At 45.5% G+C, this 19,141-nt stretch overlaps 1 protein-coding gene across 3 annotated transcripts in view; it reads right to left on the bottom strand.

The window, feature by feature from the left end:
• Positions 1-19,141, bottom strand: part of adamts17 (ADAM metallopeptidase with thrombospondin type 1 motif, 17) — a 244,039-nt gene that overhangs the window by 10,977 nt on the left and 213,921 nt on the right. Inside the window, exons 16-18 of one of the 3 annotated variants that reach the window (XM_039598209.1) lie at positions 12,090-12,170; positions 11,063-11,220; positions 8,421-8,580 (exon numbers count right to left, since the gene is read on the bottom strand). The exons of 1 other annotated variant lie outside the window; for it this stretch is intronic. In XM_039598209.1, the coding sequence (XP_039454143.1) occupies positions 8,421-8,580; positions 11,063-11,220; positions 12,090-12,170 (399 nt within the window). The remainder of the gene's footprint in view (positions 1-8,420; positions 8,581-11,062; positions 11,221-12,089; positions 12,171-19,141) is intronic. One more of the 3 variants, XM_039598238.1, reaches the window with a different exon arrangement.

The raw sequence follows: 19,141 nt of genomic DNA, 5'->3' as shown, positions 1-19,141 counted from the left end.
ACGGACCAGCCAGATATGGATCCAGCGGCATTCACCCCACCCACGGAGCTTCGAAAGCTCATAACGGACTCAGCTTCCAAGTTAATCAACCTGTGGCTAAAGCATGAGGGAGAAGCATTTCTCTATGCTGTGGAAGACAAGCTACAACAGCTTATCTCTGATTATCCCTGGCTATTGGACTCACTCCACCCGCTGTTCAAAACTTCATTCTCCACGAACTACACCTTCACCCCCCCGCCGTCACTGCTCGCCCGCTCGCTTCAATGGAGGACGTGCCGTCCGTACCGCCGGATGAGGAGTTACCCGGCCTGTCGGAGCCGTCTCCACGGAGGAAGCGACGTTCACGTCGTCGGCGCGGCACCCCACAGCCGGAATTCAGAATGTCAGATCAGCCGGCTGTGGTGAGTGAAAGGGACACTTTTGTTGATTCTGTTGCTTCTGTGACTGTGGTTTCTGGGGCAATTTTTTGTGTTTCTACTGAGGATAACCATGATTTCCCCGTCTCACCCATGCTCGTAGCCTCTAAGACTGCCTGTTCTGAATCCTCGTTCCAAGTTTATGACCGTGTCCGCTCCATTATCCCGTCCTCACTTCCATCCCAGTCAAATGTCAGGCCTGTAACGCTGCCCTCAGTTCAGTCAGCAGCCACGCTGCCCTCAGTTCAGTCAGCAGCCACGCTGCCCTCAGTTCAGTCAGCAGCCACGCTGCCCTCAGTTCAGTCAGCAGCCACGCTGCCCTCAGTTCAGTCAGCAGCCACGCTGCCCTCAGTTCAGTCAGCAGCCACGCTGCCCTCAGTTCAGTCAGCAGCCACGCTGCCCTCAGTTCAGCCAGCTCACTCACCCATTCAGCCACCATCCTCACTGTCTCATTCTAAGCAGGGAACACACTTCATCATTACATCTGCTGGTTCTCTTAAGCTGGCCACCTCAGAGATGTTTACTCCCTCTTGGGCCTCCCCAGAGGCTGGGTGTCGCTCACCAGCTGACTCTGGACCCCTAGAGGTCAAGACGCCAGCGCCAGCAGTTTCATCGGGGAACTCACCAGAACATTCTCGGCTCTCAGCACCCCCTGTGAGTCCAAGTGAGTTCACCCGTCCGCCTCCGTCCTCTGCTGAGTGTATTGGGGAACACTTTCAGCCCTCTGAGGACCGCATCCCACTGTTGTTGCCTGAGTCCAGCCACTGTGCTGCTCAGTCCTAGCCAGTGTCCACACTGACAGAGGTCTGCGTACCTACTGCTTCAGTGTCTGTTTCCACTGGAGGGCTCGAGGAGCCCGTCCAGTCTCAAGCCACGTTAGCTGGGGGTTTGGGAGAACCCAGCCAGCCTCAAGTGTCGTCTGCTGGGGTTCGGGAGAACCCAGTCAGCCTCAAGCCACGTCTGCTGGAGGTTCCGAGGAGCCCGTCCAGCCTCAAGCCAAGTCAGCTGGAGGGTCTGAGTTGCCCGTCCAGCCTCAAGCCAAGTCAGCTGGAGGGTCCGAGTCGCCCGTCCAGCCTCAAGTGTCGTCAGCTGGAGGGCCAGAGTCGCCCGTCCAGCCTCAAGTGTCGTCAGCTGGGGGTTCGGGAGAACCCAGCCACCTTCAAGTGTCGTCTGCTGGAGGGCCCGAGTCGCCCGTCCAGCCTCATGCCACGTCTGCTGGAGGGCCCGAGTCGCCCGTCCAGCCTCATGCCACGTCTGCTGGAGGGCCCGAGTCGCCCGTCCAGCCTCATGCCACGTCTGCTGGTGGGTCCGAGGAGCCCACCCAGCACCACTCCTCGTCTGCTGGGGGCCCTGGAGGACCCAGCCAGCACATCCTCATGTCAGCTGACGGTCCGGGGAAGTCAGTTCAGCCGTCACCTGCTGAACTATCCCCCGTGCCTGCAGCATCATCTCCTGCAGCATCATCTCCTGCAGCATCAATATCACCGCCGTCAGGTTCCGCAGCCGTCCCGCTGCCGTCAGGTTCCGCAGCCGTCCCGCCGCCGTCAGGTCCGGCCTCCGTGTCTTCATCCACGCCTGGTCCGGCCTCCGTGTCTTCATCCACGTCTGGTCCGGCTTCTGCTCCGCCTTCGTCTGGTCCGGCTTCTGCTCTGCCTTCGTCTGGTCCAGCCTCGTCAGACTCGTCCACGTCTGGCCCTGCCTCGTCAGACTCGTCCACGTCTGGCCCTGCCTCGTCAGACTCGTCCACGTCTGGCCCTGCCTCGTCAGACTCGTCCACGTCTGGCCCTGCCTCGTCAGACTCGTCCACGTCTGGCCCTGCCTCGTCAGACTCGTCCACGTCTGGCCCTGCCTCGTCAGACTCGTCCACGTCTGGCCCTGCCTCGTCCTCGTCCACGTCTGGCCCTGCCTCGTCCACGTCTGGCCCTGCGGTTGCCGCACTGTCATGGGACCCAGCTCATCCTGTTCCGCCTCGCCTCTGCTGGCCGCTTTCTAGGCCTCCAGTTGGGCGTTATGGCCGTCGAGGCCGGCCTCCGGAGGGAGATCGTCGCCGCTGCTGGCATCACAGCCGACCTCCGGATCTGCTCAGTGGCCGCCACTGCCTTCCGAGTGGTAGGCCTCCTGAACTGTTTGCCCGTCGCCACCGTTGCTGTGTGCACGGTCGGCCCCCTGAATTGTCTGCCCGTTGCCGTGTGCATGGCCGGCCCCCTGACCTGTTTTGGCTCCTGTGTGGCCGACCTCCGGATCGACCCCCTGAACTGTTCGTGGACTCTTGTTGTGCTCTGGTTTCGTTTTGTTTTTGATGTGCTTTCCTGTGTTTTTGGACTCTTGTGCTCCTTGTTTTTTGTTTGTTTTCTGTCCCTCCGTCCTGGACCCCCTCCGCCCGCCCTGGCCTGGTGCTTTGTGCTTTTTTGTTTCGGGCTGTCGGGACCCAGCCCTTAGAGGGGGGGTACTGTTACGGTTCTGGGTCTTTTGGACCCAGTATTTTGAGTTTATTATGTTTTGGTTTACTTTCTGCATCATGGATTATTCTTTATGTTTCTCTGGTACTGTGTTTCAGTTATCTTGGTGTTTTGGTGATGGTGCTGATGATTATTGTTATTAGAGTTCCATGTTTCTGTTTATTTGTATTTAGGATTTGTGTTCTCATGTTTTGTGTGAGTTCAGGTTCCATGTGTCATTCTCTGTCTGTCTCTCAGTGTCAGGTCTGCGTCTTGGTGTAGTGTTCTTGTTTCCTGTTTTATTGTGAAAGTCTGCGTCTCATGTGAGTGTGTTCAGTTTTACCTCTTGTCTCGTCTCATTAATTACTCCCAGCTGTGTCCACCACCTGTGTGCAATCTCCCTGTGTTTCTCTGTGTATTTAAGTCACGTCTTTAGTCATTGTAGTTGCTGGTCCATCTGCGTATCCACCCTGCTTCATCTGTGTGTCTCCCTGCTGTCCGTCGCCTGCTACCTCCGCTCATCCTCCTTCATGTTCAGGTCCTGGTTTGTGTCAGTAGTTTAGTTGTTCTCAGTTTAGATAGTTTCGGTCCCGTTTTGCTGTTTTGTCCATTTCATTTTGTGTTTAATAAACCACCCTCTCACCTTCATTCTTGCCTGTGATTGGATCCTCCTTTATTATTTTCCACACGGCTCATCCCACTCGCCGTCACACGCATTCAGACTCTGATGAATGCATCTGGAGCAAATGAGGGTTCAGAACCTTCAATGCTTGGCATGCAGAAAGATGGCATGCCTCTAAGAGAAACGTCACTCATCCAAGTGACTTTTTCAGGGTCAGCTGACTGCAGGTTTCCCCACGCTTATAAACAGTACTTTTTCACAGTGACTGAAACTAGCAGGACTGGCAAACAATGGGCTGTAAATGTGTTTATCTAAGCTGGGCATTTTTCAAAGCTGAGGAGGCGCCTAAAGAAGCTCCAGGCAATGTAGGAGAGAAGAAAGACAACTGCCATCAAAGTGAAAACCCTTAGTGATCCCGTATGTGTCAGGAGTATTGGAACAGTTGAGTTCATTTTGTTTAAACACAGAGTCTCTGTGGCTTTCAAACCCGAAAACATGCTGCGCCAAAAATTGGTCCACCACAAGGATCAGGTCCCCCGACACAAACAGAGTAACATAGTGTATGCTGTTAAGTGCCAGGAGGATTGCCAGGACTTATACATCGGGGAAACCAAACAACCTTTGGCGAAGCGAATAGCACAACACAGAAGAGCCACCTCATCAGGCCAGGACTCCGCAGTCTGTTTACACCTACAGGCCAGTGGACACTCTTTCAATGATGAGGATGTACACATCCTGGACAGGGAGGAACGCTGGTTTAAGGGGGGAGTCAAAGGGGCCATTTATGGGTGGATGGATTTGTGTTGCTGTGTGGGAATGTAGTGTACGTGTTTATATTTTTATTTTTATTTTATTTTTATTTTTTTGTCTGTCCCATTTGGTTCTTTAGCCGTCAGAATTGTTGTCTGAAGACCAACAAGGATACCAAATGGATTTATTTTGCCAAATGGATCATCATGGCATTGCCGTATTGGTCCATTTGATCAAACTTTGTTGTTATTATTTATTTTATTTTCAGTTGTTACAGATGGGACAGACATGACGGGGGATAGGAAAGGGAGAAAGAAAGAGAGGAAGGAAAAGAAAACAGAAGGAAAAGGGACAGTGAGAAAGGGCACTTACAAAGACAAAGAGAAAAAAAAAATCTCCTGGATCACCTGTTGAGAGAAAAAGAAGAGAAGACAAGCAAAAAAAACCCAAACAAAAACAAAGCAACATACTAAACACAACACCATCACGTTAATCTAGCTAAGTGTGAACAGCAGTAAATACTAAATATTGAAAGTTGTTGTGCAGCACACAGGACAGACAGCGCACAATGTGCTTTGAAGTAGCAGCTAAGAAAGGTGTAGTTTATTTCTACGAACAGTAAACACCCGTGTGCACACCTGTGTGGATCAATGCGCTTGTATACAAAAGGTTTCCCCATGTAACGGTCTGCTAGAGGGTGTGGAGGCCCATAGCCCCGTCCCCCAGGGCATGAAGCAGGCATGGAGGAGATCCAGGCTCCAGACATCCAGAGGCCCCAGAGTGCGAGAGCCCAAGGAGTACCACCGGAGGGGCATCCGTGCTACCCTCCTGGGAAGGGCTGAGGAGATCCCCAGACGAGGGGGTCACCCAGTAGCCACGGAGCAGAAGCCAGAGGGGGCTGCACTGGCGTGCCCGCCGGCTCTGCCGGCAGCCAGCTGTGCCAGAGTGAACCGAGTTGCAGGCCCCGAGGCCGGAGGCCCGAGGGCCCCCTTTGCCCCGGAAGAGGCCTGACCGAGCGACAGGCACCAGGCCCCGCCAAGTAGCCACCGGGAGTGAGCTGGTGCATACCTGAGCGCCCAGCCCCGGACACCAAGAACCACCAATGCATCAACCCCTGAGGGCATCAGTTACCAGCAGGGAGTGTGGTGAGGGGAGATAGGCCTCCACACTTGGAGGGCCTGGGAGTACCCAGGGAGGTGGAGTCTAAGACCCGACCTGACATATAGACACAGACAAACAGGCACACACAGACATAAACATGCTTTCCCACCCTCATGCACACATATACAAACACTCAGCACTCACCCAACGTAGGGACAGACATACATAGACATGTACACACAATCATACTCCCCAAACATACTCTATGCCCCGGGTCCAGGTACCCTCGCCCCCAGAGGGGGAAACGGAGCAGCAGCAGGGAGGCCAATCGGACAGCCAACACCTCCTCCCAGCCCCCCGCCCCGATGGCTAGTAGAGAACGGGGGTGTGTGAAGACCCCATACCTCCCTCCTCCCGCTCATGTGTAGTGTTGCTGCGTGTTGTTCTAAAGTGCATTTAAAACAAGGGAGGGCATGGTGCTGCTGCCAGAGAGCAGCAGGTGTTAGCACGGCCCCTCCCGAGAACCCTCAATGTCTACATGGATTTAAAATTGAGAGGTGGGCACCGGCGCCAGAGGTAGGGTTGAATACACAGACCGTCCCTCTGGGCGCCAAGTTAACATGGTCACCCTCAAGGCCCTATATATATATGTGTGTGTGTGTGTTGAGAGTGTGAATAATGTGGATGTCTAAGTTGTGAAATAAAATTGAGGCACAGGTGGCCAGAAGGGGACAGAGGGGGGAATGCCTCCCTGCACCCTGGTGACACACCCGCACCCCAAGGCCCTACCTGTGTGGGTGGGTGTGGTGGAGCGGGAAGAGGGAGGCAGCCGGGGATGGGGAGGAAAAGAAGGGAGGGGCAAGATGCCCCTCCTTAGGGCCAGCTGCCCCGCTGACCCCAGTAGGCACCCCCGTCCTCTAGTACCCACCAAGGCAAGGGAGCCCAGGCCCATCCAGACCGGGGCCTATGGCAGCAGCACCGCTAAGCCCCACAGGACCTGGGGAAGCCCACCCCACCGCAGAGGAAACTATACTCACCCCAACATTCAATCATCTCCAGACTACACAAGACAACAGACACCCAGGTTAGGTTTATTCTCCACCTCTCCTGTGTCTCTCCCCCACCTGCAGAGTGGACTTCTGCAAGGATGGAACAACTTCCCTGCCAGTTGAAGAGCCCCCCAGTTAGGCCGATGCACCAGAGGCCCCCTGCGCCAGGGCTGAGCCCCCGTGCACCCACCCGCCCACAACCTCGGCGACACACCGACGAGGACCGAAGCCCCAAGGCCCAGCCAGAGCACTAGCACGGCGGCACCCCAACCCTCAAGCCCCTGCCTGCCCCGGATCCACTCAGGGGCAGCCAGGCCACCAGGCCAGTAACCTACATCCGCCAGTACAGACCATCCCCCAGCCCCGCTGCACACAGCCACGAGGAGAACACCCTCTAAGAGCGACCAGAGCCACTAACCAGATTATGACCACAACCCCGGGTTGAGCCCTCCAGGATAACGTCTCTAGGGGTTCTCCTGGCGCCTAAAGCCCATCCCAACCTCCACATCAACCACAATAGCGAAGGCAGGACCAAACCATGACCCCCCACCCCCACTAGGTGATGAAGCCGATCAAAGGAGCCCAAAGGGATTGATCAAATGTGGTGGCAGTATCAAGACTAATGTGATCTATTAGATGGTTTTTATATTGATTAGAATTAAGATTATTTTTATTTTTCCAGTTAAGGAGGACCGTTTTCTTGGCAATGCATAGGGCTGTAAAAACAATGTGGGCTGTGTTTATTTCTGCAGTGACCTCATCCAAGTTGCTCAGCAAGCACACTAAAGGGGAGGCTGGAATGTTCCATTTCAGACACTTTGATAAGTCTTCACATATCTCACGCCAAAACTTCTGCACTGGTGGACAGAACCAAAGGGCGTGGATGTAATTGTCTGGTGTATTGCCTTGACAGTGTGAGCAGTTGTTGGAAGATGTAAAGCCCATCTTGAACATCCGATGACCAGTATAGTGCACTCTATGTAGTATTTTGTATGGTATTAATTGCAGACTGGGATTTTTAATCAATTTAAAGGTTTTTAAGCATACCTGAGACCAGAAGTTTTGGTCTAAGCTTACTGATAAATCTGCTTCCCACTTTGCAATAGGAAGGGATATTGATTCATCTATTTTAGAAAGTGTTCTGTATATTTTAGATAATAATTTGGGGGATTTAAGAGTACGTGTTTATATTAAATGGTAGGTATGATTAATTGTGAGACAATGTGATTCTTATCAACAAGTAAAATTACCTTCTCTATGGAGTAATTAAGTAACATATTGCATTGCTTTTAAGAAAAGTGTTCTGTGTAATATTTGTATTACATTAATTTTTGAGCAGTGACCCTAACACAGATCACAACAACATGGGGAAATACCTCCAACATGCACAAACCTTTGACAAATAAGCCAGTAAGAACCAAATGAGAATCAATAAGAAATCAAATCGATAAGTGATTTCAATAATCGTTATTGCTAAATTCTTATCAATTTCCATCCCTACCTGCTCATCTGTTTCCTATTTCCCAATAATCATCACACAATATTTCTACCATTGGCTACAAGTTCCACTTATTTCTCTTTTGGTCTGCTTCTCATTAATGACCTGCCTTTTTTTGGAGTCACTCCTCTGGTTATTTTTGTCTGTATGGGCTGCATCCCCGTTGACAAAACTCAAGCCAGTTTTTTATCCTTCAGTAAAATCCTTTCAATGTGTCCTGCCTAATTTGGGTCTATCAAGTCTACGGTACACACATATGTTGTCATGGTTGTGAAGGTTTACGCACTGTCTTGATTTGATGGACTGTCTAGTTTTGTTTTATTTTGAATTAATTCATTAATTTATTTGTTAATTGAATCGTGTTTTTCTTTTCCTTAGTTCCTGGTTATAGTTTTGTTTATATAGTTCTTTGTGCATTTTCCTGATTAGTTATATTCTCGGTTCCTGATTGTTTGGAGTTTAGCTTCATCCTTTTGTCTCAGTTCCCCTGTATTACTTCATTTTTGTTTGTTTCACAAAGCAAACCAAATAAAGTAGAGAGCTTACCTCCTCCACAATGGACATTGCAATCTTGCCAGCTACTATGTGTCCAGATGTAGAGATACTCTGGTTCCCTTTGTTCCTCAGTGCTCCTGTTCTGACTTGTGTTTAAAGACACTGTGTACTCATAGTGGATTCCATAGCTCTGGTCATGAAATAGCAGTACCTGTTAATATGACATAGAAGGGTTGAAAGACAAGGGAAGTTGTACCCATAGCTTACCAAATTTCTCTACATTTATTTGCTTTTCTAGCTATAAAATATTGTTGATAAACCTAGTCAAGTGTATAGCTGTTCTTTAAACTTTTTCTTTTCTCTTCTTTAAACTTTAATAATAAAGCGCGTCAGAGATTTATAGCTGCACCAGAAGGAAGGTGGCTATTTAAAAAGGTAAAACTCAAATGCCTAATCCATTTCAATAGAGACATAACTTGTATCTTTAAAAAGACTGACAAAATCTGAGGGATGCAGATAGACTGGCTGATGGACTGAGATAGGACCACCATAATCAACGGAAGACTGCTGTTTCTGTTTGAATTGTTTAAATACAGTAACAACATGGCTGTGTTCTGGGTACTTCCTGCCCTTCTACAAAGTGGCTAAAATGGTATTTAAAATTGTTTATTTGCCAAGTTGTCTGTTAGGGTTATAAAACTGGTCCAACCCTGGAGTTGGGTGCCTTTTTAATGCTTGAATGAATCACAGGTGAGCATTAAGTGGCTTAATAAACAAGCCGCCCCCCCCCAAAAAAATTCCTCTGCTACTTAAGTTTAGTGTACCTGACATCTACCTTTCTCTCTCTATGTATGTACATACGTACCTTCAAAAGTTTTACAACACCACAGTTTTTTTTATTGAAATTATGCAGTATAATATCTCATCTTTGTCTTATTCTGACATCTTAGCAATGGCTTTCTTGCTGCAACTCGTCCCTTCCAACTTACAGCTTGAAGTCTTTTCTTCACAGTTAAAACTGAGACTTACTACGACCACTATTAAGTTGCTTAAAGCTGTGCTTGAAGCTGTTGCCCTGTGAGCCGCCTATCAGACAGAAACTTGTCCTCTGATTCAGTGGTAGATACATACTGAAGACATCAAATATGTGAATCAAGATATATGAAATTATGAAGCAAAGAATAAATTGATAAATAACTCTGAATATGTCTTATATTTTAGATTCCTGAAAGTAGCCACCCTTTGCTTTGTTGACAGCGCTGCAAACCCTTGGCCTTCTCTCAGTAAGCATCATGATGTTGTCACCTGAATTGGTTTTCCCATCACAGGTGTGCCTTGTCAGGGTTCATTTGTGGAAGTTCTTACCTTCTTAATGCGGTTGGGAACATCAGTTGTGTTGTGCAGAAGTCAGGTTGGTACACAGCTGACAGCCCTATTTGACAACTGTTAGAATTCATATTATGGCAAGAACCAATCCGTTAAATAAAGAGAAATGACAGTCCATCATTACTTTAAGAATTGAAGGTCAGTCAATCTGGAAAATTGGTAAAACTTTGAGGTTTTTTGTGTCCCCAAGTGCAGTCGCAAAAACAATCGAGCCCTACAATAAAACTGGTTCACATGAGCACCGCCCCAGGAAATGAAGACCAAGAGTACCCTCTGCTGCTGAGGATAAATTCATTTGAGTTACCAGCCTCAGAAATCACAACAGCACCTCAGATTAGAGCCCAGATAAATGCCACACAGTAGCAGACACATCTCTACATCAACTGTTCAGAGGAGACTGTGTGAATCAGGCCTTTAAGAAACGCCGACTAAGGAAAAGCAACAAGCAGAAGAAATTTCTTTGGGCCAAGAAACACAAGGAATGGACATTAGACCAGTGGAAATCTGTGCTTTGGTCTGATGAGTCCAAATCTGAGATCCCACCCCGTCTTTGTGCGATGCAGAAAAGGTGAACAGATGGTCTCTACATGCATGGTTCCCACCGCGAAGAATGGAGGAGGAGGTGTGATGGAGTGGGGGTGCTTTGCTGGTTGGGAATTTATTCAAAACTGAAGGTACACTGAACCAGCATGGCTACCACAGTATCCTGCAGCGACATGCCATCATTGGTTCCAGTTTGCTTTTAATTGGACCATCATTTATTTTTCAACAGGACAATGACCCCAAACACACCTCCAGGCTGTGTGAGGGCTATCTGACCAAGAAGCAGAGTGATGAAGTGTTGCACCAGATGGCCTGGCCTCCACAGTCACCTGAGCTAAACCCATTCGAGATGGTTTGGGATGAGATGAACCGCAGAGTGAAGGCAAAAGGACCAACAAGTGCTCAGCATCTCTGGGAACTCCTTCAAAGCTGTTGGAAAACCATTTCAGGTGACGACCTCATGAAGCTCATTAAGAGAATGCCAGGAGTGTGCAAAGCAGTAATCAAAGCAAAGGGTGACTATTTTAAAGAATCTAAAATATAAAATATCTTTTGAGTTATTGAGTTACATTTTTATTTATTACATAATTCTTCTATATGTATTCATTGACAGTTTTGATGCCTTCAGTGAGAATCTAAAATAAAGAAAAAACATTAAATCAGTAGATAAGTCTACTTTTTCAACTACCAGTCAACTTTTTACTGGTTGTGTATCTGTGTGGGTGTGTGTTTGTTTCCATGAGTCGCAATACAAATCAATTTACCATTAGATATAAAGGAGTCTTAGTGGGTCCCTTGGCAGACATCTTCTCCCATATTCCTCTTCTAACATAGCGCACTGTGGTTCCAGCTAGCTCAAATTCTCCTGGAAGTTCAATTTTCCAGTCATTGTTGATGGACCTCTTACTTGAGTCTTTGAGAGCTATAAGTAAGATACAAGAAGTTACATATATATATATATACATACGTATATATATAGATATAGATATATAGATATACATATATATACACATACATACATACATATATATATATACATACATATGTCGATATATATATATATATATAGACACACACACACACACATACATATATACTCATATTACTTACTGGGATTCACTATTGTGATGAGTGGAAAATGGAAAATAAAGAAGAGTTTGCTTTTTCCTCTTTTTCATAGTTGCCCCACCACTTTGTCACAAATCAAAGAGCCCTTGAAGCGTATTGTGAGTTTTCTGAAGGCCAGACAGCTGACTACATCACCACCCTCTTGGACTATCAGAGTGGACTTGGCTTCCATGATCTAAACATCATCTTTGGTCAGATTCAGTGTCATTGTAAATACTGTATTGCCTGTATAACAAAATCCAGCTGGCATCAAAGTGATGTGCTGATGCTTTTTGTGGACACTGTGGAAATTGGTCTGCTACCCAATCTTCTGTCTGATTAGCTTCTGAAAAAAGGATCCCGTAGTCTTGCTAGGTTGCTAGTAGGATCAAACGGACAAAAACATCAAGCTGAAAACATTATATCAGGCTATGTGTCAAAAGCCCAAAGTTTTGTATAACAATAGAAAAAGGTTTTTTTTCAAATATATTCATCAAGATAAGATTAAAATTATTATTTAGTTAGATCTGCATTAGTAATAAAGTAGTCTAATCCTGCTGTAGCCCACTAGCAGTGCCTTCCAAATATTTACAAAAATCGTATCTAATGTCTCAGCGTGTCTAAAAGTGAGCGGCATTGTTGAGAAGAACCACAAAGTCATCTGGAAAACACAAGCATCATTACCCAAAAAACTATGTGAAGGTTTGTCCTCCACTACTCTGATCCTTCTAGCTCCTGCAGGGATCACCACAGCTTCGATATAGCCTGACAGAGACACAGAAGCAGGACAAAAAACACACACACATCAGACGCATAAATGGTGGGCAGAAAGGGATGGGCTAGTTGTTTCTGTCTACATCGGAGTTGTCTATTTAAAGATAAATTTAGTTCCTTACTCATGCTTACTCAAATAGCACCTGAGGGGCATAAGTACCAAACATGGCACCAGAATCAACACATTAATCCGCAAGGATGGAAGCTTCATTGGTCAGAATTTGGAGAGGAGCAAACTTCTCTCCATCATGAACAACACATCACACCCACCCCACTCTACTCCTTCTCCCCCAGAATGATTCAACCTCGCTGCCATAAAGAATCCTTCAGGAAATCATTCTTACCGTTCTCTATAAAGCTGTGTAATAACTCTTCATTTTGTGACAGGTGAACACACCTTTCAGACATAAGATCCCAAACATATTTTGGTACTATCATTTCATGCCATTGTTGCTGACATTTATAGTGAACATATTTTTGAGTATAATTTGTACTTCTCAGTCAGTCTTACTTTTTTTTTTTTTAACTAACTTCACATGCTGTGAGGCATGTTGGTCTAATTTTTAAACAACTTCAAATGATTTCTCAATCTGAAGAAACAACAGCTCATTTCTGAGCACTTCATAATGAACTGAGCTACTAACCGTAACTAAAGCCCCTTTCCATTAGTATCTACTCAGATCGACACGCCATGGATTCGTCACAACTTGACTTCGATTGACTGGTTTTCCATTACAAGTACTACCTATCCTGCATGGTTGTCGTCATAGCAATGCGTCCAACGTCCTAATTAATGTGTGACAAAACGCTAGAAAAAAGGTGGACATCGAGGCAAGAATATAGCTGCTGCTCGTTCTGTGGCTTTTCATCATACTCGGGGACCACGGTGTTGTTTTTTGTAGCCATTTCCCTCGTTGCCAGGTTTCAAAAATGCCGGTTTTAATTTTTGTTAATGAGACGTTCTCATTACTCATCAAGTGACACTACTCACCAGCCAATCGGAGGCATGCAGTCTGACGACATCACATTTTAGTACATGTTTGGATCGCTTGGAACCCCGGGCGAGCATGTACTAAAAAAAATACCTGGTACCAGGTACTATGACCTAATTGAAAACCCTGAAAACTGTGGTCCATGCGAGTAGATACTAATGGAAAAGGGGCCTTGCAGTTATTTTGCCACATCCATCTATCCATTCGGCGGTGGGACAAAGGTGTTTGCCCCATTTCTTGATTTCCTATTTTTTTGTAGATTTGTCACACTTTTTTTTTAATTGAATTTTATTTTATTTGTTTTCTTTCACTTATTGTTGCATGTGTGTTGTTGATGCCTATGTTTGAGTAATCTCTGTAACTGTGAGACACCTGCTGCTGCCTATCTTGGCCAGGTCTCCCTTGAAAAAGAGGTTTTTAATCTCAATGGGATCTTCCTGGTTAAATAAAGGTTAATAAATAAATAAATAATCTTAAATGTTTCAGATCTTCAAACAAATGTAAATATTGGACAAAGATAACACAAGTAAACACAAAATGCAGTTTATAAATGAAGGTTTCTTTTACTTAGTGGAAAAAAAGATAAGATACATAGAACAATGAATTACAGGTTGGCATCTCTCCATTTGCAGCTGTAGGTTTTTACATTCAACATTCTTTGGGTAGGACAATAAGATAAATAGAGATAAAAATAAGTTTAAGAGGTAATGCACATGTTATATACAGCAACAAAGTACATAAATATATCTACAGGTAAAGTGTAAGGAGTATGATTAGCACAGTATAAGGTGCGATGCAATTGGTGGTACTGCACATTGAGTAAGGGGTAGGAATGCTGGTTGCTACTGTACAGTTATATATACTATATATACTCTATGTCCGGGCAGCAGTGGACGACTTTAACTGTGGTGTTGGTACACCAATTATTGCTCACATACACTAGCAGACCTCCTCTGCATTCCCTACCGGACTCTTTGTTCCTGTCCGCTAGCTCAGTCACAGTGTCTGGGGTAAAAGAGTCCAGCCAAGTCTCTGTTATTATTATAGCACAACAACTGCAATCAAGTGTTTGCAATAATTGGCAAGGAGTCTTTTATAGCAGTGTGGAGTTTTGGCCCACACATCTTTGCAGAATAGCTGTAATTCAGCCACATTGGCGGGTTTTCAAAAATGTAGTGCCTTTTTAAGGCCATGCCACAACATCTAATTCGGATTCAGGTCAGGACTTTGACTAGGCCACTCCAAAGTCGTCATTTTGTTTTTCTTAAGCCATTCTGAGGTAGACTTGCTGGTGTGTTTTGGATCATTGCCCTGCTGCAGAACCGCTTAGCTTAAGCTTGAGGTCATGAACAGATGGCTGAACATTCTCCTTCAGGATGTTTTGGTAGACAGCAGAATTCATGGTTCCATTTACCACAGCAAGTCTTCCAGGTCCTAATGCAGCCAAACAGCTAGGGCTGGGCGATATATCAAGTTTTTTAAAAATATCGATATATTTTTATACGAGATATAAGATGTGACAATATCCTTTATATTGATATAGTCTATGTTACGTTATAATTATACTTGTGGAGCTGCAAGTTTGCCTCTCTTTCGTCCACTTTTGTCTCTACGCAACGTTACTCGGCCTCGCCTCTCTCCTTCACTGAACACAACTCCCCCTCCTCCCCCATTGCTTCACCTGCAGGCAGCGACAAGATGGACACGGCAAATCTCCGTTAACGAGTTACTGGGCATCGCCCCGTGCATGGGGCTGGACGGCGTCAACGTGTTAACGAGCTAACTGTGCTAACGAGCTAACCATGCTAACGCTATGTAGCCCACAGGGGCTGCACAGCCTAAAATCCTTTCATTTTCTCAAAAGTTGACAGTGCGCCTTATGTATGAATTCTGGTTGTGCTTGATGACTGCGAACCGATTTTATGTGATACACAGCGCTCAGCAATACGTCAAAAAATGTTTTAGTACGACTTTGGTAAGCTACGGAGCTGCACCGCTTGATGGATTGTCGGAGCATTACGGCTACCGAGGAGCCTCGCGGACTAATACGTACTGTGCTTCAACGTAATATTACCGTATTGTGTGTGTATAAGGACCATAAATGGCACCTGTTAAGAGACATGGTTACGAAGCGGATTTCAAACTCAAGGCTGTCAGTCACGCAGTAGAAGTTGGGAATAGAGCAGCTGTGAAATCTGTCTGTCTTTGTTATTATGCTCAGCGTCTTTTAGTTTACATTTTGACTGCACAATTGTGAGCTCTTTGTTATGCACAAAAACAACATTGTTTTATTTTATTCATGGAGCATTATTATTTAATAAATGCTCATAATTTGAGTAATTTTTTCATGTACATCTACGCTGTATGTCAATAAAAGTGCCTGTGTGACATCTGGGACACAGCTTTGACTAAGAACTCTCTTTTTGTTCTTACTTTATGGCTTTAAAAAAAATATCGAGATATATATCTTATATCGCCATCCAGCTAAAAAATATTGAGATATGAATTTTGGGTCATATCACCCAGCCCTACAAACAGCCCCAAACCATCACACCACCACCACATTTTACTGAGTGTAATATATTCCTTTTCTGAAATGCTGTGTTACTTTTACGACAGATGTAATGGGACACACACCTTCCGATAAGTTCAACTTTTGTCTTGTCAGTCCACAGAGCATTTCCCCAAAAGTCATTAAGATGTTTTCTGGCAAGACTGAGACGAGCCTTTATGTTTCTTTTGGTCAACAGTGGTTTTTGTCTTGGAACTCTGCCATGCAGGCCGTTTTTGCCCAGTATCTTTGTTATGATGGAGTAATGAACACTGACTTTAACTGAGGCAAGTGAGGCCTGCATTTCTTTGGATGTTTTTCTGGGGTCTTGGATGAGTCGTCACTGTGCTCTTCGGGTAATTCTGGTCAGCTGGTCGCTCCTGGGAACTGAAAACTGTTCCTTGTTTTCGCCATTTGTGCATAATGCCTCTCACTGTTATTCGCTGGGGTCCCACAGCTTTAGAAATGGCCTTAGAAATCTTTTGCAGACAGAGATCTCAATTACTTTGTTTCTCATTTGTTCCTGAATTTCCTTTGATCGTGGCATTATGTCTGGCTTTTGAGGATCTTTTTACAAAGATGCCCCTGAGACAATGCAGCACATGACAGCAGGGTGCGACGGGGTAGCAAGCAGGGAATACATGGTATAGTATACTGGAATATCAGTGCCAAGTATCACCTGGAAGTCCCAAGGTCAAATGGAATATTCCCCCTAGTGTGATTGAGAATGACCGAGCTAAGATACTGATTGACTTCCAGATACAGAGAGACAAACTGGAGATGGCTAACCAGCCGGACATAATTGTGGTGGACAAGCAGAAGAAGATGCCCATAGTGATATATGTAGCATGTCTGTGTAGGTTCTCAGTCATCCAGGTCATGGTAGTCTAAGGAGCTTTGAAAGAAAGCTGGACTTTAAGTTTCTTGAAGACGTTTCACCTCTCATCCGAGAAGCTTCTTCAGTTCTAAAACCAAATGGTGGAGAGTCCCAGGTAGTAAATCCAAAGTGGGAGTTGTCCCTTAAATGGGTCGTTGACCTACTATTGATCATGTGACTCACCAAATGAGCCAAGGGGTGAAAAATGGCTTTTATTCATTATCAGCAGAGTGATAAGGATTAAAAAATTAACACAACCTGAACCAGAATGAAGGTTCAGGTTGAACGTCTCAGCTCTGTCCCCACTGCTGTTCTGCATAGGCCTGTACCCCCTCAGTGAGATCACTGACAAGACTGGCTATTGATACCGACTCTTGAATAGAGCAGTAGTCAGCCACCTCTTTTTGATGGATGACATCAAGCTTTATGCCAGGCATGAACGACACATCCATTCACTGATCTGTGCGTTCCAGTGGTGGCATCCTTTACACCACTGGAACGGACACTTTGCATTGTGCTTGGTGAGGCTTGGATGCAGGTGCTTGAGGCTTGGCTGTAGAGATGCATCTGCTTGGCCATGGAAACCCATTCCATGAAGCTGTTCTTGAACTAATCCGAAGGCCTATACAGATTAACTCTGCAAAAAGTCGGGAACCTCCGTGCACTATGAAAATATGGAAATGTTATGACTGGACAGTCTGCATGCCTAGGTGGTTAATTTTATATACCTGTGGCCATGGAAGTGATAGGAACACCTAAAGTCAATGATTTGGGTGAGTGATTGAGTTATTTTGCCAATATACCTTTATAAATACATTTGAGTGTCAGTAATGACAAATCTATAGAATACATTATTCAATTCAATTCAACTTTATTTATACAGCACCAAATCACAACAACAGTCACCTCAAGGCGCTTTATATTGTAATGTACAATAAATATTATGTGACTGAAATACTGGATATTGTAATAACTCCAATAGGTTTGTGCATGATGCAGTGTATGCCTCTGCATTTAAAAAAGTGCATAAAGCACTTCGGTGAGAAGCAGTATGGCTTAATACTGAAAAAGGGAACCACAGATGGGATTCTGACTTTGACAGTGTTGATGGAGAAGTATAGATGAACTGGGAAGAAGCCACACAGTGTTTTTGTGTATCAAGAGAAAGCATATGATAGAGTGCCAAGAGAAGAACTGTGGTGCTGTATGAAGAAGTCAAGAGTGGCAGAGAAGACAAGTATGAGACAGCAAGACAGTGGTGAGATGTGAGGTAGGAGTGACAGACAAAGTGGGGTGAGAGTACATCAGGAAGCTGAGCTGAGCCCCTTCTTGTTTGCACTGGTGATAAACAAGTTGGCAGTTGATGGTAGCTGGCTAGATGCCAACAGTGCACTCAGGTACTTTACTACCCACTGCAGGCCATTTTTCATCACCAACAGTGGAGTTACCACATCACACTGTTATATGCAAGATGTTATAATACTTTGTACAGTGCAGCAGTAGAAGGTGGAAAGAATGCCAAGATGGCGATGCGGACAAACACCACAGCTTAGAGCTCTTCCATTTGGTGCTCTTTTTGTTTGTTTTTGTATGTCTTTTATGCTATTTTATCAACAGTCTATTAGGCAAACTTCATGTATAGCCAACAAGAACTCTTGTTACTCAGTCTACAGAGTGAAGGGACTGTTACAATGGAGTTTCTTCACTCCCACTACCATCTTGTAAACTTCCCCTGCAATTGTTGCTGCTAAATTCCTGACATAAATCACCCCAACTCTCATCTCCACCCACTCCACCCTGCCTGCATGCTCTTCTTCACCTGTTGTACACTGTCCTTTGCTTGGTATTTAAACTCATCTTCCTTCACTACCTTGTGCATGTTCACCATTCTACCTGTCTCCCTCTCATTCACACACATATATTCAGTCGCAAACAAGAAGAGGCTAGAGCCAATCACTGATGTAATTCCACTTTTGCCTCTCATTTTACCACACTGTCTCAACATCCTCATACGTGTACTTGAAAGTCTACTGCCCTCTGCCCCAGACATCTCCACACCTGCACAGGTTTATCATCTGGACCAACCAACTTTTCCTTCTACATCTTCCTTTTAGCTGCCCTTACTTTTTCATTACAAATCCTCATCCTCATCCTCTAACCCCTAACCCTAACCCTCATCATTCACCAGGAGATTGTTGTACTACACTGTCAGTAGTACTGCCACAATTGTGTTTGATAACTTACCTGCTAAAATCCCAGCTTTACTTACCTTTGCTTGTACATGCCTGTCTCATTTCTCATTCCTGAAGGGTCAGCTGGTTGCTCTTTTGGGAGGAAGCCAGCTCTAAGCCCATCAACAAGACTCATTGGTGAGTAGAGCAATCAATTAGAGAGCAGAGTCTGTTTAGTCTTTCAGCATCAAACCTGAGAGCCAAGTTAAATAGATTTTTGTTTTATGAGGAACTTGAGAGTAACTAATCAGGGACAATAGAGTATAATTTGTAAGTCTGGCTGAACAACTTATCTGATACTAGGAAAACCC

The sequence above is a fragment of the Oreochromis aureus genome, linkage group 1 (assembly GCF_013358895.1).
Source record: "Oreochromis aureus strain Israel breed Guangdong linkage group 1, ZZ_aureus, whole genome shotgun sequence".
NCBI lineage: Eukaryota > Metazoa > Chordata > Actinopteri > Cichliformes > Cichlidae > Oreochromis > Oreochromis aureus.
This window is presented reverse-complemented; position numbering and strand designations above follow the sequence as displayed.